The 26,497-nt window shown below is 46.2% G+C and overlaps 1 protein-coding gene across 4 annotated transcripts in view; it reads left to right on the top strand.

The window, feature by feature from the left end:
* DIS3L2 (DIS3 like 3'-5' exoribonuclease 2) overlaps positions 1-26,497 on the top strand; it is a 392,467-nt gene that overhangs the window by 346,005 nt on the left and 19,965 nt on the right. For all 4 annotated transcript variants that reach the window (XM_012434086.2, XM_012434085.3, XM_012434084.3 and 1 more), the window contains exon 14: positions 10,038-10,117. In XM_012434086.2, the coding sequence (XP_012289509.2) occupies positions 10,038-10,117 (80 nt within the window). The remainder of the gene's footprint in view (positions 1-10,037; positions 10,118-26,497) is intronic.

Below are 26,497 nucleotides of genomic sequence, written 5' to 3'. Positions count from 1 at the left end.
TTGGCTGCACTCTCTCTCCAGCTGGCTACATGTGACACACACAGACTTGCTTGTCACACTTTGTATTCACTGTTACATATTGCTCAGACATGTGAGAGGCAAGAACATGACCCAGTAACTGGGCAAGGCCTGATCAGGAAGCTGCTGAGGTAAAGGCGCTCCCATTCTGCTAAAGGAGACCCTGAGGCCAGGGACGAGCTCTCCTCTGCTGGACTCACCCAGTAATACAGGTTGTGTGGGACAGTGGTGAGCAGAACTCTCCTGCCATAGACTTGCTGGTGAGCAATGGAGTCACCCTCAGAAGAGGAGGTGGCCTGACCTGGGGGCATGAAATCTACCACCAGGCCCTTTTCTCCTGGTACTGGCTCCTTCCTACAGAGCAGCCCTCCCTGTGGGTTGACCAGAGCTCTAGAGACAGACGTTTTTTTCTTCTCAGAAAGTAAAACCTCAGCCTTGAAGAATCCTTGTCCTGTCGTTTTTAACCTTAATGAGAACAGAACAAGCCTCTGGAACAAGGTGCAGCTCAGTCAGGAGAAGTGGCTTTAAGTGAAAACACAGCTGTGGGGTTTACAGACAGCACTGCAGGGAGGCGTCATCTAATGGGAGCGGCCAGCCTCGCTATAGACTTTCCAACACTAATGAATCGGGAACTCCATGCTGAACAGGGTTTAGTTTGATGGGTCCCTGTGCCAGCAGAAGGATGTATTTTTCTTGAAAGGCCAAGGTGCCAGAAATCTCCATGATTACGTTACTGGAGCAGGGTTCTTTTTTGTGGTTTGTGAAGTTGAGCGTCAGGACTGCAGGATTCTCTTGCTCTTTCTCACTCTTATTTTTTCCAGGTCAGAACCAGAGCTTGGGGTGGGGAGGAAAATCCTGCTGAATGAGCAAGTTCTTTCTTAAAAAGCTCTCTCCAAGTCCAAAAAGACTTCAGTGGACTTAGGAGAAAGAAATTTAATACATTGCCATAGAATCGTTATTAACCAAGTTAAAGCAAAGTCCACAGCATCTTTGTCTTATAAAAGAAAGCAAAAAGGAGATGGAAAAAAAGAAATGATACTTAGGGAATCCAAACCAAACATGAGCACTAAAGAAGAAAAACTCAAAATCATCTCTGAGAATGTGGAGATTTTCTTCTAATCAGATTTTTCTATTAAAAGCCAAGGCTGCAGGTAGAATTAACTTTTCTGATTTTTTAAAGTCTGCCATAAATGGCATACCTGAAACGTTTGAACTGTGCTAGGATTTGCCACTCTCAGCTTAAGGAAGAGTTGGATACCCTGCAACACCCAGTCAGTGGACTGTGTGGGGAAGAGTCAACCATGGAGAGGCTGGAGGCTTCCCAGGCTGGCCTTGACCTGTATTTGAACTTTAGTCCTAATAACTAGCAGATTGAAGGAAATTCACAGGCCTCCTGGAGAACTCATGTTGGTTTGAACTGGCCAAAGAACTCACACTGTACTTTTACCAGTGACCTCCCTCATTACGTGCCTGTGAGGGGAGCCCTGAGCTAGCATCCTAGGTTCCCTGCTCATTCATGGAGTAGCCTGCAGAGAAAACTGAATGACTGTGTCCTGCTGGGGCTGTAAGTACCTTCCAGGAGATGACCAGAGGGTGACTTGGTTGCCCATGAGAGGTCATCTTGGAGGTATTGTGGACAAAACAGGGAATTCTTAAACTTTATAACTTATTTTTTGCCCTTCCAAGATCAGGCCAGAAGTTTTCCAAAGCCTCAAAACCTCTGATGTGGTGTTTTCCCTAACTGATGGAGTTTAGTGCCTAGTGGCCCTTGCATGACATTCTCCAAGTGTGGCTGTTGGACAAAGCTGCCCGTGTGCCTGGGCCAGCCAAAGACCTGCCTGCTCAGTAGCCCAGAGGGACCTCTGGCATGCTTGCCTGGCCATACTTTTCTGTCTTGTCCCACCACTCTTCTGGTAATTCTTATGAATGTAGCCTGGCCCACTGGCTTCACCAGACTGGGATTCAAAATAAGGTCACCTGCCTTTTAATAGTTACATTAAATGACTCAGTGGGTACCCTTCCTCCTGCTTACCTAGGACATTCTTTCTGCCCCTAAGTCCTCCCTGAAGTGCCATCCCCAAGCACCAATAATCTGAGAAGCCTGAGGAAGCTGTACATAGTCCTCAGTCACTCCTTCTTGTTCCTCACCTGTTGCCACCTGCTGGGAGGATGGCCTTGCTGTCTCCATTGCCATCCCACCCAGAGAGCTCAGAAGGGCTGAAGGAGGGCCTCTCAAAGGCCCAACAACCCCACCAGGGTCTGCATCCCATGTTTCCACAGAGTCTGGGGAAAGATTCTCCTTTCCCAAGGGTCCTAGTCCCTTCAACTCATCCAGGCTTCTAGAGCTCACCCACATGATTCCCTGGGGCCCCACCCTAATGCAAGAGACCTAGGTCCAAAGGGGTCCCAGTGGAAGTCTCATTCTCAGGCTCTGGCTGTCTGGAGCCTGCCCTCCTGTGTGACCTCAGCCTGAGCCCCTGAAGGAGAAGGGTCTTCTATTTTCTGCCCTAGGGAGACTGACCTGTCCTTGTTGGGATGAAAGCCTTGCCTCTAACTGAACCCATTTGAAGTCTTCTTCCCTCTGCTGGTGAAAGCTAACAGAGCAGCCTTGTTACTGCCTCTTGGGTCCTTCACTTCCTTCCCTCTTCACCCAATACCAGGACCGTTGTGCAGTTGGAAACTGTCCACCCAGGGAAGACTATTCCAGGGAAAGGATTGGGTAGTGGTGAGCTCTCTCGCTTGACATGGCAGCTGCCTCTGGAGAGAGAAAGACCTTGTGAAGTCTGAGTGGCTGCTGTTCTTGCAGGCTGACTTCCCAAGCTGAGCTGCTCTGTGGGTGGGTCTCTGCAGGCGGTGATTCTGCTGCGTGGTTCCTTACCGTGCCTGATAGGTAGAAAGTATCCAGTGAGCACTGCTGAGGGAAGGAGCTTGTGCCTCTTCAGAGTGCTGATGAGATGGCAACACCTGAACACTGAGAGCATCTGAGCCACAGCTTGTCATCTGGTGGCAATTACTGAGCAGAGGGCACATGTGAGGCAAAACTTACTTACTGGTGAGAAAGGAGATATTCTTTCCAAGGGATAACATTGGACATCTGCTGTGATAGTGGTAAGGACACTGAGTGCCTGGGAGACCTAGTGAAGCCACCCTTGGACTCTGGAAAAAGGCTCTGCCTCCGGCATCCCAGCAAAGGGAAAAACAAAAGATCAAGGCCACTTGTGCAGAGGAGGGACAGGCAGGAAGGGCTCCCCGGGAAGCCGGTGGAGCATGAGAAAGGGCACAGAGGCCTGAGGGAAGATGGCCTGCTCCGAACTCCTTGGGGAGGTGGACCACTTAGGGGGAGTGCGCAGAGCTCTTTGGAGCCAGGGAGTGGCCCTTCCCTGTCCTGTAAGACTCTCGTTGTCCGCCCTGAGGGCCTCCCTGGCTGGCACACCCTCCTGCACACAGGCCTACCTTTCTCCATTGCTCTGTTACAGTCCATATTTGTTCATGTGAACAACCACCCTCCAGAGAGCCTGGGCTGTGTTAAATTCACTTTTATATTTCCAGCAGCAGGAAGCCATCAGAGGTACTATAGAGGGAAGCATCACCAGGTTTATGTTTCAGGAAGATAACAACTAGAGAGCGGATTAGGAGAGCAGAGCCAAGGGAGTGGGGAGATACACTGTGTCAGTGTCCTTAGGGGAAACGTGAGCACAAATGACACAAGGGCAGTAGAGGTCCAGGCCTGCCTCCACCAAGGCGCTGGCTGTCCACTTTCTCAGTCTTTTGAGTCTGTATCCTCCATGACTTGGCTCTCTTCTCAGGATGGTGGCAAGCTGGTTGCAGTTCTGGCCCGTGTGCCCAGAAGCACTCAACAAGCATCCCCTCATACCTCATCAGCCTCAGTTGGATCACACATCCATTCCTGAACCAGTTTCTAGGGCCAGGAAATGCCATGCCCTGATTGGCTTGGGTTTCTTACCTCAGAGCCGTCAGGTCCAGCCCTGGAGCTAGAGGTTGGGTCTTCTTCCCCTTGGACCCTCTATACTGGGGAGCAGGACAGGAGAGTGAATAGCTGAGTGAAACTGGGGCATCCTTGGCAAGGAGGAAATGCCTGCTAGATATACATCCATGTCTACTACAGGAACCAGATGGACCCATTCATTCATGTATTGAGCCTTGCACATGATAAGCACCTACACGCACCTGCACAGTGGTGGGGACATACTTTGTGGAAACAGCATACCATCATCCTGGGTGAATTTCAGCCCTCATGAAGGATCCCCCACTCATCCCTACCCAGACCCTTGACTCTCCATTTCTTGATTTTCTTTTTGGATCTTGTTTTTGACCAGCTATCTCCAAGGTCAGACACACGACCTGCTCTCTGACCATGCCTCAGCCCCTTCAACTCCCTTACCCAGTGACTCCCACACTCCTCTCCTTGACCTCTCAGACACTACACCCAGTGGTTAGCAACATGGACCACACTTCAGCTCTGCCTTTGGGCCAAATATTTAATAAACTCGCCTGTAAAACAGAGGTAGGAACCAACCTTGTAGGGCTGTTGCGTGGATTAAATAAGACCAGCGTGAGAGATGCTTAGGACAGAGGATGAGCTCAATAAATATTAGCTCCATTCAAGACATCTGTCACCCAGCCACTTCTGTTTTCTTTCCATCAGCCTCTTTCCCATTTATTCCCTTCCTGTTCCCCCATAGGTCTCCTGGTCCATATGCTGCTGTATCGTATCTCCACTCCCTTACCCCTTATTCTTCCATTAAACCTTCGTGGGAGATACTCAGCTTGGACCAACCTAACTTTCTTTATGCTAATGTCTAGCTTGCTAGAAAAAAATCAACAATGGGACAGATGCTTGCTACAGTAACTTCAGATCCTGTGGCCTCAGGGGGATCCAAATCCTCCTTGGCAATCCTTATGGCTCCGTCCAGGTCAGCTGTTTCACTTGTTCTCCAAAGGAGTAATCTTAAACCTTCATTACTTTCCTTAAACTTCTTCCCCCATCACACTCCCCATTCCTTGCAGATAATCTGTCTCCCAATTCTCAGGAAATAACCCAAAATATCATACTACGACATTCTAAATCCCCCCCTGCCTAATCCACAGATCACACTGTTATCCCTCCTCATCGTCCTTCCTCCTGCAGAAAGGGGTTCCACTTTTGTGTTGGATCCAATCACTCACCATCTCAGAGACCTTGAATCTGCAGTTCTCTCTGTCTCTCTTATATCTTCTACCCCACCATAGTGCCTTCTTCCTGTCAGCATTTAAACAAGTCTCCATTGTCTTTAAATACACTCCCTTCCACACCTTCGGTACATTCCCACAACCTCTCATCCTGCCCCATTCCATTTCATGAATCTTGCCTCTTCCCTAGCACTGACTAATTTGCTAAGAGTTGTATTCACTCATGATTGCCATTTCCTGGCTTTCTGCTCACTTTTCAACCTGTCACCCCTGATCTCTGCTCCCAGCATTCCCTGCAAGGGTCTTTTCTGATAGATCCAAAGGAGTCCTTGTTTGGGAATGTCCTCTGTTACTTGACCTTTTAGAAGGATTTAGTGCTGCTGACTGCTCCCTCCTTAAGCATGTTCTCCCCTTGGCTTCTATAATGTCAGAACTCAGAACTCCATAGCCACTCCCCAATTTCTGTTGTTCAGCTCTTCAATACAGGTGTTTCTCAGGATTCTATCCAGGACCCTCTTCTTATCCCTCCAGGTTACAATCTTGCTTGTAAACTTCAGAACAGTATATTCAGCAGCCTGCTGGTCATCTCCGCTAGACACCTCTCAGGTATGTTAGAATCAGCAATCTTAAACTGAACTCCAACTCTTCTCCCAAACCTCTTGTCCTTCCTTGTCAGGGTGAGCAGCAATAGCATCTGCACTGCAGCCTGAGCCAGAGAGTCCTGAAAGTTATTGTTGACTCTTCCCTCTCTCACCGACTTTATATCCAGATCATCACCAATCCTGTAATGCTGGTGAGGCTGGTGAGGTGAAAGGAATGTGGATTTTGGTTAAAATTCCAGTTCTAATTGTGGTTCACACAAACTACTTAACCTTTCTCAGCCTCAAGTTCCTCATCTGTTTAAAGGAAATAGTAATACCTAATTCAAGTGGTTGTCAGGATAAAGGAAAGCCTTTACTTGGTAGGCGATATGCTTTGGCTCTGTGTCCCCATTCAGATCGCACCTCAAATTATAATAATCCCCACATGTGGTGGGAAGGACCATGGGAAGTAATTGAATCATGGCGGTGGGTTTTTCCTGTGCTGTTCTCATGATAGTGAATACGTCTCACGAGATCTGATGGTTTTATAAATCAGAATTCCCCTGCACAAACTCTCTTGCCTCTTACCGCATAAGCCTTGCCTTTGCATCTCCTTTGCCTTCCGCCGTGATTACAGGGCCTCCCCAGCCATGTGGAACTGTGAGTCCATTAAACCTCTTTTCTTTATAAATTACCCAGTCTCAGGTATTTCTTTATTAGCAGTGTGAGAACAGACATAGAGTAGGCATTTAATAAGTATGAGTCCTCCATTCAGTAAACATGACTGGTCTGCTGTTCCAGTCTTCTCTCTCCTCCACCCCATCACCACTTCTACTGACTTGCCTTGTTGTTGAATTGGTGTATACATAGTTTCCTGACTTTAAGGATCCCCCTGCAATTAGATTTCCCACAGTTCCTTCATGACTAAGGACTACAGCTTCTGTCTGATCGCTTGTTTTTCACCTGGTCATGAGAGATACAGCATTGAGTGGGGTCTGGGAGGCAGATTCCAGATGTCACTGGCACAGAGTTAGATATGTATGTATTTCCAAGTCTTGTCTCTTAGCTGTCTCCAATACTTCATCTGTACTGCACCTCCACAGGCCATCGTCTCATTGGGCCACTGCGGCAGCCCCCTCTAAGGCCTTTCTCCCCGCCCTCTCCCACTTCAGCCTTTTCTACCTGACCATCAGAGCTGGTCTTTCTGCCCTGAAACCTGCCATGGCTTCTCTTTTCTGGTGAAATGAAGTTCACACACTCCTACGTGTAGCCTGCCTTGCCAGCTCATCTCCCTTGCGTGCCTGTGCCAGCCCAGTGGGTAAATCCTCTCTCACTCAGTGCCCTCTTGGGAGCAAGAAGGATGGGAGCAAGAAGGATGCTTAGATACTGGTTGAGAAGCTGAATACTGTACTTCCTGGGTCTAGTGGCTAGTAGGACAGGCATAAGACACTCAGCTAAGACCAGCTGTCCAGAAAACAGGGACCAAAGACACAGGAAACCCAGGAGGACTTAGAATTCTGTAAGAAAGAATTGGCAGTCCTAAAATAAGGAGGAAAACATATTAGTCTTCTATCAAAGCAATGTATGCTGATAAAGAATTTGGAAAATGCAAAAAAGGTAATCACCTGGAACCTCTCACCTTGTGATGACCACTGTTGCCATTTAGGTATGTTCCTTCCAAGTCTTTTTTTTTTGAGATGGAGTTTTGCTCTTGTTACCCAGGATGGAGTGCAATGGTGTGATCTTGGCTCACCACAACCTCCGCCTCCTGGGTTCAGGCAATTCTCCTGCCTCAGCCTCCCGAGTAGCTGGGACTACAGGCACGCGCCACCATGCCTAGCTAATTTTTTTGTATTTTTATTAGAGACGGGGTTTCACCTTGTTGACCAGGATGGTCTCGATCTCTTGACCTCGTGATCCACCTGCCTCGGCCTCCCAAAGTGCTGGGATTATAGGCGTGAGCCACCACACCCGGCTTTTTTTTTTTTTTTTTTTAAATCAAGAGCCTCATTCTGTTGCGCAGGCTGAAGTGCATTGGTACGATCTTGGCTCACTGTAACCTCCACCCCTCAGGTTCAAGCAATTCTCATGTCTCAGCCTCCCGAGTAGCTGGGACTACAGGCTCAGCTAATTTTCTGTATTTTAGTAGAGACGGGGATGTTGCCCAGGCTGGTCTCTGAGCTCAGGCAATCTACCGCCTCAGCCTCCCAGAGTGCTAGGATTACAGGCATGAGCCACCACATCTGGCCTCAGTTTTTCTTCTAGGAAGTCTTTGAACTTTTTTACATAGTCTTCATGGTACACTGTATAATCAAGTGCACATCCTGCTTTATCTCATCTGTCCAACGTATTTTTCCTGGGTTAGTAAAAATTCTTCCTAAGCAACATAACAACTGCCTGCTATTCCATGTGTGACCATAGGATGGTTTGTTTAACCTTCTGTTATTGCTAGACTTTTTAGTCTTTGCAATAAGTAACACTGGGGGGAACCGTTTTGCAAATAAAACTTTTCTTCCTACATTTCTGATAATTTTTATGAACTATAAATCCATAACTTAAATCACTGAGTCAAAGGATATGAAAATTTCTAAGCAATGCAGACTCAAAATGGGCAGAATGAATATAGACCTGACCTCAACTGCAAAGAGAAAAGGGTTGTAACTAATAGATGCTTTTAAAATTATTTTTTCCTTCACAAAGGAGAGGGCTGGGAAGATTCAAGTGGTGTTCTGTAGGGAAAACATGCCTTTAACTTGAAGTTCCTGGCTTCGTGATGGTCAAGAAGGGCTTGTTTCTGCTTTTGTATTTTCCTCTGGGTCAGTTAGAGGACAAACCATTCCTATGAGTTCCTTTCCCACTAAGGAAGAGGAAAGTCGTCCAGTATCTAATGATGCAGATCATTAGCTGTGTTCACAGCCTTGTAGTTAAAAAAAAAAATTTATAATAATGTATCCTCCTAATGTGCAGTTAATTTTAGTTAAAATTTCCCTGGTGCTTTAAAAACCCAGTGAATTAATAAACATAGTAATTGGCTTGCATTTGGAATGTTAAAGCTGTCATAACCAGCTGGCTCTGGCAAGACATGCTGCACCTCCCTGAGCTCTGTTGGGAGTTTAGCACTCACCTGAGCACTGCTCTCTGGAATCCAGAAAGAAACCAAGGCCTTACCAGAGCTCCTGTTCCTGGTCTTCCATAACTGAAGAAAGCTAATGAGTGTCTCAGAGTTAACCTGTCCAGAGTCAAATTTCTGACTCATCAGTCCTTAAATTCAGTCTTTCTCTCAGCACCACCTGACTGGTGATTTGGATTCAAAAGCTTGATTTCTTTCTTTCTTTCCTTGCCACTGCCAGCATCAAATCCACCAGCATATCCTGTTGATTCTGCTTCTAAAATGTGTCTCCAGTTGTCCATTTCTCTCCCTCTAGTCCCAGCCCTCGGCCGCTCCCTGACTCTGTAGTGGCTGTGTCCCGCAGGATGTCGCTCCTGTTCTGTGGTCTGTGGTCTGCAGGCGGCACTGGAGCCAGAGGGATCTTGCCGAAATAGATTTCTGATTACCTTCTTTTTCTCTTCTTCGCTGTTAAGGTAAATGCCAAAAGTTCCATTGTGGCCAAGAAGGTCCTGCCCTGAGTCACCCACCATGTACCTGGATCTATCAGGGCCTAACTTCACCAGCCATCCTGCAGTTCCTGCAGCTCCTGCCCCAGGGCGTCTGCACACACTGTGCTCTCTGCCCAGGAGAACCCTCTCCACTCCCTACTCCTCCTGATTCAGAGGAGCCTTCCCTTCTACCCGTTCTATCCAGGTCACGCTCTTTACTTTTATAGAATAATGGGGATTTTTTCTTGCTTCAGAGAACCTATTTTGATTTGAAGTTCTACACATATATACATATTCATTGGTGTGATCACTTGATTGCCATCAGTCTTCTCTGCTAGACAGTAAGACGCATGAAATAGGCTGCAGTCACTGCTCTTTCCCTCTCCACTAGCTCGTGTCTAGCAGAAGGTAGGTGCTTAGTAAATGTATTGATTGTATGCTGAGTGAACAAGTAGAGTCCTGGTGATAGTCATCGTTGATGGTGAGGACCCTGTAAGGTGTAGGCTCTTCCCAGAGCAGGCAGGCCCAGGTTCTCCACAACACATTGACTTGAGGGAGTGTGACTTTGCTTGACTTTATTTTTTCATTTCAGCTATTGGAGCGAATAAACATGCTGCCTAAAACTTACTTTTCTCTTCTCTCTCTGTTCAGCTAAAGCTTGCTTTCACTCTGGACCATGAGACCGGATTGCCTCAAGGATGTCATATCTATGAGTATCGCGACAGCAACAAGTAAGCCACTCTGGGAAAGAGTGTCACTTCACGTGTGTGCAGCAGTGGTGCCTGTGGGTTTTCTGACACAGGACTTCCATTGTTTAAGTGGTTTTCAGGAAGGGAATGACACCTTTTACTACTGCACTAGAAAATAGCTGCCACAGAAATAGTCCTCTTATAAGATCTCTTTGCCCCTGAGTATAGGAGTTGGACTGCTTGTAGAGGAGCAGTTGTGGTGTGATAGAAGCAGATTCTGAAGCAGACCTTCTTCCAGGCTCCAGCCGTCCCCCAGACCCTCGCTCTCTTAGTCTCCAATCATGTGCCTGCTTGTTTGGTTCACTGTGTGACTTTGGCTTTGTTGCAGTTGTCCAGTTGCTGTCTGTCTATACTTAGGTTTATGGGTTTTGTTGTAGTTGTCTACCTTGTGAATTTTATATTAATAGTTGGGAGATTTCTGGGTGCTTACAGAGATTTAAATTGGTGGCCTTGTTGAAAAGGTGGCACCTGGCATAGTTTCATAGCACCTCCTTTCCACATCACAGACTAGCTCCTTTTTTTTTTTTTTTTTTTTGGGCCCCGAGACAGGGTCTTGCTCTGTCACCTAGGCTGGAGTGCATGGTAGAATCATGGCTCACTGCAGCCCGAAACTCCTGGGCTCAAGTGATACTCCCACCTCAGTTTCCTGAGTACCTGGGACTACAGGTGCATGCCACCACACCCAGCTAATTTTTTTAAAATTTTAATAGAGACAAGATTCTCCCTCTGTTGCCCAGGCTGGTCTTGAACTCCTCAGCTCAAGCCATCATCCCACCTCAGCCTCCCAAAGTGCTGGGATTACAGGTGTGAGCCACTGCACCCAGCCACAGACTGCCTCCTTGACCGTGTATTTTTGTTTGTGAAACAGTGAAAGTGGTGGTGAATGAGGCACAGGGAATGTGCCCTGATGATGACAGTGATGGTAATGATGGCAGCCACCACTGAGCACCTTCTGTATGTTAGGCACAGTACTGAGGGCTTTACATTTGTTATCTCACTTAACCCTCATGACAGCCCCAGGTGTGTTCTTTTATTATTGTCATATTTGCAGAAGCTAAGGTCTAGGGAACTAAAGTAATTCACTCAGGGTAACTTGCCACAGCTGTGAGAAGCAGAGTCGACATTATGTTTACTCTGAGGCGAGAATAGATAGAAAACAGTTAACCCATAGTGTTACTTAGAAACCCTAGTCAATGACAAGAGCAGTCCCAACCTGGACTTGAGGAGAATTTAGTCTAGAATGTACTCTGGTCTCATTGTCTAAATATCTAGGCTGTTTATACAGTGGAAGGAAACAAACAGGTGCATGCCAGTAAAACTGTATATTACCTTCCAGAAGAGAAACCTGCACCTACCTCAAGACCCCTTGCACTGTTATGGGTAGAAGATAGGCTACCGGTTGGCCTCATTACCACGTCTCTATTGAGAGTAGCTTCAAGACATGATAACTCTGTAATTTATCTTTAGGAGAATTCCATAGTAAGCTATTGTGTACCCCTGATTAATCATAGGAAGGATTGACCAGACATCCTTTAACAATTCTGACTGGACTCTCTGCTCTTTGGGAAAGGGTTGCAGAGTTTTTGTTCAATAGGAGAAGGGCACCAGCTCTCTGTCCTTTAAGTTTATGTCTTAGCTGTTCACATATCCAGTGGCAACAACTTAGGTTGTCTTTGACTGTGAGAAGAGAAAATAGCCTAGCTCTTTATATATATTTATATATATATATATATATATAATAGAAACGGTGTCTCATGATGTTGCCTAGACCAGTCTTGAACTCCTGAGCTCAAGCCATGCTCTTGCCTCAGCCTTCCAAAGTGCTGGGATTATAGATGTGCGCCACCATGCCTGGCCTAGCTGTGTGTCTTGTTCTATCCATAGCTCCTAGATTATTATCAGACCAAGCAATGTAAGAAGATAACTTAGGGTTTATAAGTATGAATAGGTTTTGGCCCCCAAAAACCTGTAAAAGAAAGTATATGTGTAAGAAATCAGATAGGAGCCGTGATCTAGAAAAGTATGGTGATCAAATACTTCAGTGACTGCTCTCTCTGGTTCTCTCTTGCTTGTATTAGAGTCAGTCTTAGAGTTCATTCTCAATCCTTAGACAACTTTCCTAACCTCTCTGAGCCTCTAGTTTCTTTCTTTTTCTTTTTTTTTTTTGAGACAGAGTCTTGCTCTTGTCATCCAACCTAGAATGCAATTGTGTAATCTCGGCTTACTGCAACCTCCGCCTCCTGGGTTCAAATGATTCTCCTGCCTCAGCCTCCCAAATAGCTGAGATTACAGGTGCCCGCCACCACACCTAGCCAATTTTTATATTTTTTAGTAGAGTTTCACCATGTTGGCCAGGCTGATCTTGAACTCCTGACCTAGGTGATCTGCCTGCCTTGGCCCCCCAAGTGCTGGGATTATAGGCATGAGCCACTGTGTCTGGCCTGAACCTCTAGTTTCTTCATCTGTTCAAAATAGTGGGATTCATAATGCCTCTCCGGCAGGATTGCATGGGGCTCTCTAGGCGGGATGTCATGTTGAAGTGTGTCATCACCAGCCTCATGTACAGAATGCCCATAGGAAGTGCTGGTTGCCTCTCCCTCCCAAAGAGAAAAACTGGCTCATGATTTCCATTTTCCCAGAAAGTCTGCAGCTAACAGCATACTGATGAGGGAAGAGGCTGGTGTACCTGCCATTCACAACCTTCTGTTGTGTATAACACTATCAAAGGCAGACTCCTGCCGGGCGCAGTGGCTCACGCCTGTAATCCCAGCACTTTGGGAGGCCGAGGTGAGCAGATTACCTGAGGTAAGAAGTTCGAGACCAACCTGGCTAATATGGTGAAATCCCATCTCTACTAAAAATACAAAAACTAGCTGGGCCTGGTGGCAGGCACCTGTGATCCCAGCTACTTGGGAGGCTGAGGCAGGAGAACTGCTTGAGCCCAGGAGGCAGAGGTTGCAGTGAGCCGAGATTACACCATTGCACTCCAGCCTGGGTGATAGAGTGAGACTCTATCTCAAAAAAAAACCAAAAAAACCCAGAAGTATTAAAAAAAAAAAAAAAGAAGAAGAAGGAAAAAAAGGCAGACTCCTCTCCTCACATGAGTTGTAAAGCATGGAGGACCCCACAATCCTGACTATGGCTTCTCTTCTCCCCCAGACCCTTCCCTGTCTGTGTTCTCTGTTTCCATTTATGGTCATTTTCCCTGCAACACCTGAATCCAGATATTGGTGTGATAGTGGCATTTAGGAAATGAAGATATTCAGCCCAGACTCTTGTCTCAGGCCAAGTGACGTGAAGGCAACACCAGCAGAGAGAGGAAATTCTTCAGATGAAAAAGCTAGCTTGAATATTAGTTTGGTACAACTGATTATTGAAATTACCGCTTTTCCCTTTTGGATATTCCCTGCAGTACAATTTGTAATCATTTTAGCATTCATCTCTGTTTGCCATATTCAATCCGTTAGCAAAAAAAGTTGTTCTGAATAAGTTCTGAGGCTGTTGGATGGTTCTCCCAAATAGTCTTCCCTTTCAAATGGAATGGCCTGGAAAATGGGCACTCCATTTTTATATTTTCTGGATTCTCTTAGTCCTTGGTTAACTGGATTCAATATCAAAAGCAGGTAAAGTTTTCTGCAACAGAGAAAAAGGAGGTGGACCTCAGATCCATGGGTGGTGCCTGATAGCTTTGATCCTTGGCTCTATGTCATCCTGTTCTCCTTTCATATAAGGGGGCTAATGTCTGCCTCTGGGGTTCATGTCTGATGTGACTTGGACCTGACTTCTCTAAGGCTAGAGGTTCAGTCTCAGGTTAACACTCTTAAAGCTCTGAGGTCATTAGAAGAAAGCAAGAAGCTGTCCTATTGTGTCTTGGGTTCAACTAGTAAAGCTTTCCACCTTGAATTATTCTATCAGCCTCCCAAAAGCTATTCCAATCTGCATCTAAGAGGTGTGAGGTCTCACCTGCGCCCCCTGGCAGATACCACCATTCACACCCATGGACCCAAGGGCCACCTTCTATTTTTTCTCTGTTGCAGAAAACTTTACCTGTCCTTAATACTAAATCCAGTTAATCATGGAGTGATTGAGAGTCATTGTCAAATTAAAGTTTGGAGGTCTCTTGATACAGGACAAGGAAGAAGGCCTTCAAGAGTCAATAAGTGATTTGTGAGAATTCAGTTATACATTTATAAAGCCCCTGTTCTGTACAGTGGGTTACGTGGGAGAGGCAAAGATACATTAGACCCAGTGCATGACCTCAGGGTTTGTGTAAGTAGCAAAGCACACGCCAGTACCCTATGATGATGTGCACCTTGGCAGTAGTAGGAATTGAGTGCTGTGACAGCAACGATGAGGAAGGTGAATGCTTCTGACTTTGGAGTTACTGTGTGGTTAGTCATGACCTTCACAGACAAGGAGCTTTGTCCAGAAGGCTCCTTTCTCTCGATCCCCACTGCTACCCTCCTTCTTACTGCCAGGACTGTGGAGCTGCTTTGCAAGCTATTTTTCCTGCTATTAGCTGGTTGGTCTCCGGGCTATCCTCTCTGCACCCCGAGTGAGCCTGTGTGTCTTTTCCTTCTGGTTGCTTTTTAGACCTTATTTTTATCTTTGGTGTTCTGCAGTTTTCATTATGTCTGAGTGGATCCATTTTTAGTTGTATTGTTTAGGACTCAATATAGTTCTCATTTGGAAATTTTTATCTATTATCTTTGATTCTCTTTGGTTCTCTCTAATCTATCCTTCTGGAACTTGCTAGAAACCCACTATCTTATTTCATCTTTCCTCTCTTTTTTCTGTTTCCGTATCTGTTGTTGTTGCATTGTAGGAAACTTCCTCAAAAGTGTCTGTCACTTTATTCTCCTTGTAGCAGTGTACTATCTCCTGTTTAATAACCCTTCCCAATATGAATGCTTTAATTTAATTTTATTTATTTACTTATTTATTTTTTGAGATGGTGTCTCTGTTGCCCAGGCTGGAGTGCGGTGGCATGAGCTCAGCTCACTGCAACCTACTCCTCCTGGTTCAAGTGATTCGCCTGCCTCAGCCTCCCAAGTAGCTGGGATTGCAGGCATGCACCACCACGCCCAGCTAATTTTTTTGTATTTTTAGTAGAGACAGAGTTTCACCATATTGGCCAGGCTGGTCTTGAACTCCTGACCTCAGGTGATCTGCCCAACTCAGCCTTTCAAAGTGCTGGGATTACAGGCATGAGCCACTGTGCCTGGCCTAATGTTTGGTTTTTATATGTAATTTTCTTTTTTTTTTCCATTTTTTATATTTTTATATTTAATTTTCAGAGGTTCTGTTTGGTGCTTTTTAAAATCAGTCTATTATTAATTAATTAATTTTTTGGTATCTAGTCTTCCATTATGATTTCTATTCTTTCTTTTATCTCCCTAATTGTTTTGATTATGTTTATTTTATAGCCTGTTTCCAGTTGTTTGGAGATTTTTAGTTCTAGTTCCAAAAATGCAAGTTCTCTTATTTCTTGTGTCTGTTGACTCACCCTTATGTAGTTCATTTTCTCTTGCAGTTTGTTTTTTATCATAAGATCATTTAAAGCTGTGCACAGTGGCTCACACTTGTAATCCCAGCACTTTGGGAGGCTGAAGTGGGTGGATCACCTGAGGTCAGGAGTTTGAGACCAGCCTGGCCAACATGGTGAAACCTCATCTCTACTAAAAATACACAAATTAGCCGGGCGTGATGGCACACACCTGTAAGACCAGCTACCCAGGAGGCTCCGGCAGGAGAGTCACTTGAGCCTGGGAGGCAGAGGTTGCAGTGAGCCAGGATCAAGCTACTGCACTCCAAGACTCCATCTCAAAAAGATTATCTTAAGTAGGGATTTGTTTAGTGGGAGTTCCACATACTGTGGGTTGTGGATGTGTTACCTCATCACGTTTGCATATGTTCTGCCGAGACCTGGGGAGGTTCATGGTCCTGCTAGTTTGGGTGTTAACTCCTTGGCTTAGGAGTCCCACCTCCTGGGTAGTCCACATTCAGACTCCACACCCACATGCCTTGTGGGCTTGGCATCTCCATTTCTCATAGGAGATGCCTCTGGTCTGTGCCATATACAGACATTCTTCTGCTCTGTCAGGAAGGTCTTCCTAGTTCTTTGTTCAAAGACCAACAGCCCCCAGGATTCTGGCTTTATGTGGGGATCTCAGTTCCAGTTCCATGCGCAGATCTTCTGCCTCCTGCATGCATTCAAATCTTACCTCCTGTAACTGTATCAAACTCATACTCCCAGCCCCAGTTGCCATGGGAAAAATTACAGCTCCGACTTAATTTTTTTTTCACTTCATGAGTCTGGGAATTTCCCCTATTCTTCTGTACTCAATAATATATTTAAATTATTCTTTTTGTATATTTAATCTATCATTTATGTATGTTTGTGTTGGGAAGGAGTTCCACATCAATTCAGTCTACCATCTTGTCAGAATCAGATATCGAAATAAACTTAAAAATGTTCACTCTTTTAGCAAATGTACAGAGAGTACGTGCTGCATAACGGTGTAGTTCTAGGCCCTGGGACCACAGAGCTGAATACACGCCGATGCTGCCAACAGAAGCCCATGCACCAGTGGAAGGGACTGGGCACTCCTCAGCAGCAAGGCAGCCCTGCCTGCCTTACAGACCCATCCTGTCCTCCTGCCCCAGCACCCTACATGCTGTCTGTACCAGATTACCTCGAGCTCCCGCGTACAATGTGTCCCTGTATGCTCATGCCATTTCCTGCTTCTAGAACATCCCTCTTTCCCAGAACCCCCTGCCCACCCGTCTAGGTAACCTCTGCTTCTCCTTCCACTCTCAGCTAGGTATTTCTCTGGGAAACCATTCCACACCCCTCACAGGCACCACCAAAGCTGGGTCAGGTGTGGCTTCCCCGTGGCCCTGTGCCATGCCCGTCTGCTCTATGTCAGCTCTTAGCACCGTGCCTTTCAGTCGTGGGTTTACTTGTTGACTTCCTCCAATGGGCTGATGCTTTTGAGGTAACCATCTTGTTGTTTTCATTTCACTACCCACAGTGCCTAGTCCACTACCAGCAAATAATGCTTGATGAAGGGAAGGTGGGGGGCCTGATTTAGCCCTTTAGGAAGGGAGGGAGAATGGCTACTGGGGAGTCAAACTTCTTTCCAACTTTGTCTTTTCATTTGCTATAGGATTATGATGATGGTCAAATTACACTTGGCATCAGGGAAACTGTCTCTGTGGATAGTTATGAATTCCGAAGAGCTAATGTAGAGAAAAGAGAAGCTGTAAAAATGTGGCTTAACTCTTAAGTGTAGTAGTAATTACAGTCACTTATATCACTTTCTTACCATTTTTTGCCAGATAGTGAAGCACAGCGATAACCATGAAGAGCATTAAACATGTCAGACAAACTTGTGGAAGCTGAATTCGATTGCAAGGCAATCTTGCATGACATCTAGATTTTATTATCCATGTACCATAATCATGATGGGAACTACCATCTTCTGAGTGCCCGCAGACATCAGGCAAGGGGCTTACCCAGGTTCTTTCTAGTCTAAAACCATTCAAGAGGATATTTACAATAAAAAATAAAAGTAAAACCAGTGAGAGTCTGAGAGGTTTTATTATTTTCACAATTTTACAGAATAAAAAATAAAAACAGCCAGGCGCAGTGGCTCACACCTGTAATCCCAGCACTTTGGAAGGCAAGGCAGGTGGATCACAAGGTCAGGAGTTCGAGACCAGCCTGGCCAACATAGTGAAACCTCATCTCTACTAAAAATACAAAAAAAAATTAGCTGAGCATGGTGGCACCTGCCTGTAATCCCAGCTACTTGGGAAGCTGAGGCAGGAGAATCACTTGAACCTGGGAGGTGGAGGTTGAGGTGAGCCGAGATCGTGCCACTGCACTCTAGCCTGGGCAACAGAGTGAGACTCCGTCTCAAAACAAATAAATACCAAGACTGAAGAATCTGAAGAGGCTCACCTGCCAGGGCCACAGAGGTCAAGGGCAGAACCTGGCCACTGCCCCAGTTGTGGCAAATTCCAAAGCCTGTGCTACGCCTTCATGGAAACTGCCTTTCCACATCAGGAAGCTGCAGGGAGTGTTGATTCCAGCCTTTTCTAAGCAGGCCTGCTCGGGAAGGCTGCCTGGGAAATTCTGGGATTTCTAATCCCCATGAACCCCAGGTTAGGTGGGCAGCTTCTGACTTGTCATCAGAGTCCTGGGTTAAACCAGTCACGCTGCACAGCAGGTCACCATCCACTTGGTGGTGTGTGATAATGGCTGTGTCAGCTATAAAGATCTTGTAGTTTTGGGTGCAGTTGCCCTGAGTACCTGCCTGAGTGGCACTTGTGGTAGACCCTGGCAGACCCAGGCCCTAGCTTTGGGGTGCCCGCTCCCGTGTCCTGCTGGCAGCTGTGCCTCACGAGGTCCAGGCAGTGAGGCCAGCAGCTGCTGGCAGATCCCTTGTCCTCGCAGACCTCTCAGAGTCTCCTTTACGCTCACAGCTGGGTCCTCCGCCTTACTCCAGTCTTACTCTTAGAACAGGTTAGTTTGTTAAACTACCAAGAGAAAATCTTTCACTTTTTCCTGCCTAGCTACCTGACTCATTGGGACCCTGAAACACACATCGTTAAACTCACTAGCTGGCCTCTAGCTGTATGAGAGAGAGCTACACTGTGGGATTGATTTCCCTCTGCTAAAGTGTGTGCTGCATTTATGAGCCTACCTTGAAGGACAGTACTACCTGCAGCCTTCCAGAGGATAGGGCAGTTCTGGGCTGCACATCCTCTCCCCAGCTCACAGGTCGCTCAGGCCACTGTCCTGTCTGGGTGAGGACACCTGGATTCTCTTCCCCAGCACCCGAGCACATAATCCTTTCTGCTTCCCAATGTGCCTCCTGCCCTTGGGGGCTTAGCCTGCCCGGCAACCCCCGGGGTCTCAGAACACACTCTCTAGACACAATTGACCTAGAGAACCAACCCTGAAACCACACTGCGCTTCTCTCTCTGTTGTTTTGTGTTTATCATGGAGGATGTGGTGGGTTATTTCAGGTGCTCTGACAAGCGGACCCCAAGCAGGATTAATGTGCAAGAGACGTGTTGGGAAGGCCTGTGGAGGATGAGGGGAGGAAACAGGGGCAGGCCCGGGGCTTCCTTCACCTTACAGCAACCAGCCCTTGTAGACAATGTGCTTCCCAGGGCTTTCCAGTGCTGGCATCATCACAAAGTGACTCAGGGGCTTCTTCCCAGGTCACTACTGGTGAGTCTTTGAGCAACTTAGCCACAACTTTGTACCAGGGCCTGTCCCTGCCCACACACCACTCAGAAGAGCATCCCCTTTGCCCCCTAGGTAGTGAGTGAGCCACTCCCCAAACTCCATCTCTCTGCCTCTCTTCTCACACCCACTCTTGGCCCACTTGCGTCAGTTCAGATCTGCAAAGAAGCAGATGCTGAGATGGGATTAGTTGTCGAGAAACGTGTGGAGGAAGATGCCTGTGAAGGATGAAAGGGGACAGAGCAGCAGAAGGCAGAGCCTTCAGACCTCGACACAAGTCTGGCCCTTGTGAAGGAATCTGGGAAGGAAGGAGGGCTGGGTAGGGAGAGTCTCAGGCTATGGCCCAGGTTTTTTTGTTTAGTTTTGTTTTTTTTGAGACAGGGTCTCAGGTGTTGCCCAACCTGGTCTCAAACCTGCAGCCCAGTTTTAAGGTTCACTGACGGGAAGTCCTCAAGCCAGAGCCAAAGCTGCCTGCTGGAGGATCCTCACATCTTGCAGGACCTGGCCTGCATTAGCACCCAGGAGGCGAGCTCCAGGAAGCGTGGCTTCAGGGCAGATGCAGCGGTGGGTCAGAGCACTTGCAGCTGGGGACATTGTCAGTAGTAGATCTGAGTGATGCCTCCTCCTGGCTGCGGCATTTGAGAAGGGGACAGATCAGGGTGTTCCTGGATCAAGTCCTGCGTCTAATTAGTTTCCCCCTCTGCTTGGTTCTTTGCCTTTTTCTTCATCCTGAATAAGCAGCAGAAATATTTCCCAGCAGCCCTGACAACTTCAAACCAGCACCAACACTTCCCAGTACTTTGGAAATGACACTTTCTGTCTGCACCTCGGAACTGATGCCAGCTCCTCAGGCTAAGCGGCAGTGTTACCTAAGAGCCATTCATTGCAGAGGGCAAGAGCCTCCAGGCCTCCCAGACACTGCCAGGTTAGCTTAAGAAGGCCTTTCTTGTTCCTGATGAAGCCCTAGTTTAGGAGAAAGGGGAGCTGGAAATCAAGAGAGAGGAGGGGTTCGGGAGAAGTTGGAAGTGGTGCAGCCAGAGAGGTGCCAGGAGTGAGCTCATGGGAGCAAGCCTGCAGCTGTATTGTGCACGTGGGAGTCAGCCACTCACAGTGCAGGTGTGAGCTCACTGTTCCACCACAGCCGTTAGTGTTTGGCATCAGCACGATGCAGGCACAACTCCTGTTTCCACGGCTGGATTCGGGTAGTGTTCAGTGAAGGGGGTGTCTCTCCACCGTCCACCCACGCAGAGGGATGGCCATGGCTCTTTATGCTCTGCTCTCTTCTCACCTCACTCCATGCAGCAGCAATCATGATATTTTGTCTTCTAACATGCAGTGCTCCATTTAACCTCAGTTTTGTCTATGGGAAGAAGAGAAGAGGGTATGAACACTCCCATTTTAGAGAGAGAGAAATGGATGCCCTGATAGGTGCCCTGTGCAAGGTCAAGCTGTACACAAGAGGACCATCCAGCAGGCTTCTCCCTGGATACTACCCGAGCTATCTGATGCAAGCAGGTGTGGGGCCCTAGAACAGCTACACAGAAGTGGCACTGAGTTGTCCATGGGTCCAGGAGCAGGGAGGGCAGCAAGGCCTGGGGCAGCACAGCTGCTTCCTGTATTGCTTCTGTCACCTCTGGAGTGACAGTCACCCATTCTCCTGCACATGGAATTTGAACCATAAGGGGCCAGGACAAGGAAGAGCTCTTTATCAGCTGTGTTAAGTCAGTGCCTATTCCCCACCTGCTGGGAGAACCAGGGAGGGACAGAGTCTGAAGTCACGTTTCATGGCACCCAGTTACCTCGGCAGAGGTTTCCCGTGCTGCTGAGCTGTGGTGCTCAGGACCCTTTGTAGAAATCACTAGACCCTTGGCTCTTGCTGGCTTTCTGAGACCAGAACTGATCCAAGCGAGGAAATGTGGAAGCCACAAAAATCGGCAGATTGTGCTAGCCACAGACCAGTCGCATACAGCAGTGTACACACGCAGGAACACTGGTCCATGTCTCGGCGTGTAGTGTGACTTATGCATTCTGTGCACATACTGGAAATTAGATTTTTATAATAAGCTTACTTTGTAAACTTATTTCTGAATCATGACATGCATAGGGAAAAGTGTACAAATTATAAGCGTCTTAATTCAAGGAAACAATTAGAAAATGAACACATCTAAGTTAAGAAAGAGAATATGGCCAGGTGCAGTGGCTCACACCTATAATCCCAGCACTTTGGGAGGTCAAGGCAGGAGGATTGCTTGGAGCTCAGGGGTCTGACGCCAGCCCAGGCAGATTAATGACAATTAACAAAAAAAAATTATTAAAAAAATAATAAATAGAACATTACAGCCTCCAGGAGCCTCCCATGTATCCCTCTCTCCCCGCAAAAGGATACCACCATCGTAACTTCTAACACTATAGATTGGTTTTGTCTGGCTTTGAACTTCATATAAATGGAATTATTTACTGTATTCTCTTTTGTGACCAGCTTTTCTCTTTCAGCATTATGTTTGTGAGAATTCATCTTTGCTGTTGCATCTATAGTCGTCATTTTATCCAATCTGCATTTGTTCAGTCAGTGTTTGTGTTGTTTCCATTTTGAAGTGATTTTAAATAATTCTGCTTGTACATGTCTTCTGGTGCACATAGGCATATGTTACTTTTGGGTATTAATAGGAGTGAGATTGCTGAATCATCTGTAATTCCACAAGCAGTGTATGAGAGCTCGTCTATTTATTGGCCATTCAGTAGAGTGCCTGTTCAAATTTCTTGCCTATTTTTCTACCGGGTTTCCTGTTTTTCTTCTTGATTTATAGTTCTCTATATTCTGGATATCAGTTCTTTGTTGCTTATACATGTTGCAAATATCTTCCACTGTGTACTTTGCTCTTTTACTGTCTCTGGTGTCATTTTAATGAACAGAAATGCCTCGTTTTAATGGAGTTCAGTGTGTTGATCTTTTTATGGTTAAATGCTTTTTGTATCCATTTAGGAAATCTTTGTCTATATTCTAAAAGAATCTACTTAGAATTGATTTTTGAAAATGGTACAGCAAGTTCATTTTCTTCACATGGATATCTACTGACCCAGCATCATTTTTTGAAAATACTTTCCCATAGCTTAGCACTGCCACCTTGTCAGAAATGAAGTACTCATATGCACAGGTATGTTTCTGCACCCCATTCTGTCTCACTGCTTTATATGTCTATTCTTGTACCAGTACCACACTAGCTTAATGTTTGTACCTTTATGAACATCTTGACATCCAGTAGAGCCAGACTTTCCAACTTGGACTTCTTCTATGAAGAGCATCTATGCTATTCTTGGCCCATTCCATTTCCATATAGATTTTAGAATCAGATTGTCAGTTGCCACATACATGTACACAAACTTGCTAGGATTTATATTGAGATTGCTTTGAATCTGTAAATCAATTTGGGAAAAATCTACACTTACATAATAATGAGTCTTCATAAACATGGTATCTCCCTCTATTTAGGTCTTCTTTAATTTTTCTCAGTATAATTTTCTGTTAGAGCTCTTGCTCATTTTTCATTAGATTTACTCCTAGGTGTTTGATTTATGGTACTATTTTAAATGGTATTTATAAATTTAATTTTCTCTTTGTTGCTGATACAAGGAAACACAGTTTATTTTTATTGACCTAGTTGTCATCAATGACTTTCCTAAATTTATTTATTAGGTTCAAATAATTTGTAGATTTTTTATAACAATATTTCAGTTCAGTGTAGATGCTTTTTTATTTCCAATGTACCTCGTCATGTCACCTGCAAATAATGACAGTTTTACTTTTTTCCTTTCCAGTTGTCATGCCATTTATTTCTTTTTCTTGCCTTATTGCACTGTACAGTATTTCCTGGACATAAAAATAACAGGCATTTATGTCTTGTTCCTGATCTCAGAGAGAACAGTTTTTACCCCAAACTTACTCTTAGATTATGAAAATTTTTACTGTCATTTTCTTTAGTATACACTTTATTTGATTTTTCCTCAAGATGAGTTTTCAATTTGGGAACAATTTTTTAAAGTTTTAAGTGGTGATTTAGGAGATAGGAAAGTGGAATCTGATATTTTATTTAAGTGAAAAGGAACTAATATTTATCACAAGACTGCTACTCTTCATTTTAACCTTGTGAGGAGGTTTTGCCCTGGACATTTTATGGAAGGATCTCATGGCTGTACATTCAGACAGATCTGTTAGACTCTTCTGCTCTCCTTCCTGCTCCCTGATTCCCTAGTAGAATATTGAACATGTAACCCCTGAGGTCATAAAAATACCAATTTTATCATAGACGACCTAGAGAAAAATCGCTAAACTATTAATACCTCACAGGTATATTCAGCATCTTTTCCTTTCCCCAGTAACCTCCTCCCCAAAATCTTATATCCCTGTGTGTTAGTCCACTTTCATGCTGCTTATAAAGACATACCCGAGACTGGGCAGTTTACAAAATAAAGAGGTTTATTGGACTTAAGTTCCACATGGCTGGGGAATCCTCATAACATGGCAGAAGGCAAGGAGCAGCAAGTCACATCTTACAAGGATGGCAGCAGGCAAAGAGAGGGCTTGTGCAGAAAAACTCCCATTTTTAAAACAATCAGATCTCATGAGACCCATTCACTATCATGAGAACAGGAGGAAAAAGACCCACTCCTGTGATTCAGTTATCTCCCACCAGGTCCCACCCACAACATGTAAGAATTATAGGAGCTACAAGATGAGACTTGGGTGGAGACACAGAGCGAAACCTTGTTACCCTGTCACCTGCCCCGTCCCACCTTTCCCTGATTTCCATTGCCATAGAAAGGAGGCCTTTGGACCTGTCTGTGCCCTAAAGGGCTGTACCTGCAGCCCTCCTCAGCACCCACCCAGCGCTCACTGGGCCCAGTACAGGGCATTCCCTAGTCTCTGCTGTCATTCTGTTGCCTGTTGTGTAGTGCTGGCAGGTGGGATTGAAGGCTTTCCTCCTGGGCAGGCTGCCCAGGTTGCAGGGTAGATCCTGTATTTTTAAGCTCTGTAGAGTCTCAGCTGTCCCATTTTGAGGGTTATAAGTCCTATGCAGGTTCACAGAATTCCTCTCGCTGAGACTCAGAGGGAGGAATGAAGAGGACAGGGAGGATTGAGACCCAAACCAAGCAGGCCCCGGAGGCTTCAAGGCCCTGGGGCTGGAAGGAGCTCCCTAGGCCAAGAGTGTCTCCCATTATTCTCACACCCCACCTTTTGCAGCTCAAATAACTACCTATGGATGCCCCAAGAGATTTCCCTATGAGACAGAAATTATAGGACACCAGGAACTCTCAAAACTAGATACTTCCAAACTCTCAAAGACCTTAAAGAGTCAATGTTTTGTTTGTTGATTTAACACAGAGTTGCATTAAGCAGATAACACTTTCCCTTTCTTGAATAAGATTTCCTCTGTGTTACTTTTTCATTCCATTTCCTCATCTTTTTGAGATGGACTGCAGCTCCTTCCATTCTGGAGAGCCTCCTGGGGCTGCAGCAATCCAGCATGACTTGGAGCTCTTTGGGTTTCTTTCCCAGATACTTCATAGCACATGAAGATGTCTTCTTACCAATGACAGAGGGTGGTGAGAATGAACATTTTTCTTTTCTCTGTATCTATACCTGCCACATCTATACCTTTCTCAGAAGGTCCTGGAATGACTCGTTTCTCTCTCTCCTCTCTGGGTGTTTCTCCAACCACAGGTTTGCATCCCCAGGGGGAAGCCGGCTCTCTGGTCCCTCCTGCTAACCTTTTTAAGCAGATGGCACAGCCAGGCAGTCTTCAAACCCAAGGAGGCTTGCCCCTTCCCAAGACTTCAAGGAGTTCTAGAAGAGGCTGTGATATTCAGGCCAGGTCCCTGTTTAATGAACAGGGACACTCAATTCCTGGCAAGTGGGGTGAGCGCTTCCAGCCCCCTCCCCACCCCCATACTGGTGTGCTGCCCTAGACCCAGGGCATGTTCAGGTACTTAAAGTAGCAGATGCCTCTGCTGTAAACACCCTCACTCAGGTACTGGAAGCCCAGAGCCCAGGCTCCAGCCACAGAGGCCTCAGATACACTCTCAAGGAGATTAGCCCATAAAAGAAACAGGTCATAGGATTGCATGTTGGGTCTGAGCCAGAAGAAAGGTGCCCATGGCTGTCACCTCCTGCAGCTGCCTGGCAGGTAACCAGAATGTGCTTGGCTCTCTTTGCTTTTGGCCATGCTGTCTGTGTGGAAGTGTTTCTGATCTATCTTCACTGCCACTCCCAGCTCTCTGGGGCACTGTGGCTTTTTCTTGATGGTTGAGCAGGAAGCCTCTAGAGCCCGAAGGAATTGCTGTGCTTGATGACAGACAGAGGCCATCAATGGCTATAAATCACCTAGTAGCTGCCTCACGTATTGAAGAAGAATTGAACATGTTTGCCGTCTGTTCTGTGGATGCTTCTCTGATGGCCAGAACAAGGCTGGGAAAAGATTTCATAGAGTGACTCAGAGCAAGCGCCCAGCTCATGCCCACTGAGTTAAGCAAGAGGAAGTGGCTGACTTCCACAGCTGCTCTGAAAGCCCAACACAGCAAGGCCTGGCTGAGATGAACAGCTTAGATCATTCCACTGACTTTGGGCTACCCCCAAGCTGACCCCATGTGACCCACACCTGTCCCAAAGCTAGGTGAGACCCAGGGTCCACCCTCCAAGCCTGGGATACCAGTGGGGGGTAGTTAACCAAATTGGAGAGTGGACTGTGATGAATGGGTGGACAGAGATGGCAGAGGACATGGCTCATCTCCTGGGGTCGGGGACCCCGCTCTCGGCAACTCCCTTCTCTGGGTGCCCTGGCACTGCTGTGTATCCCAGAGCCCTGGCACACCACTGCGGCCTCGCAGTAGCCTCCTCCTCCCGGGCAGCGGCTCATCAGCTTCCAGCACAGCCCTTGTTGTTCTGTAAATCTGTTAATGTTTGTGCTACCTAGAATGAGAAGGATGGAATCATTCTACAGAAATGATTTATTCTTCCAGGCACCAAAACCTTGTTCCTCAGGTTTATGTCCCGTTCTTTAATGGGGTCTGCTGCACTCTGCAATGTCATTTGCTTCCACACTAGATGT

The sequence above is a fragment of the Aotus nancymaae genome, unplaced genomic scaffold (genome assembly GCF_030222135.1).
Source record: "Aotus nancymaae isolate 86718 unplaced genomic scaffold, 86718_ANA_hifiasm-v0.15.2.pri h1tg000008l, whole genome shotgun sequence".
Taxonomy (NCBI): Eukaryota; Metazoa; Chordata; class Mammalia; order Primates; family Aotidae; genus Aotus; species Aotus nancymaae.
The sequence above is the reverse complement of the archived record's forward strand: the minus strand, read 5'-3'. Positions and strand labels throughout refer to the sequence as shown.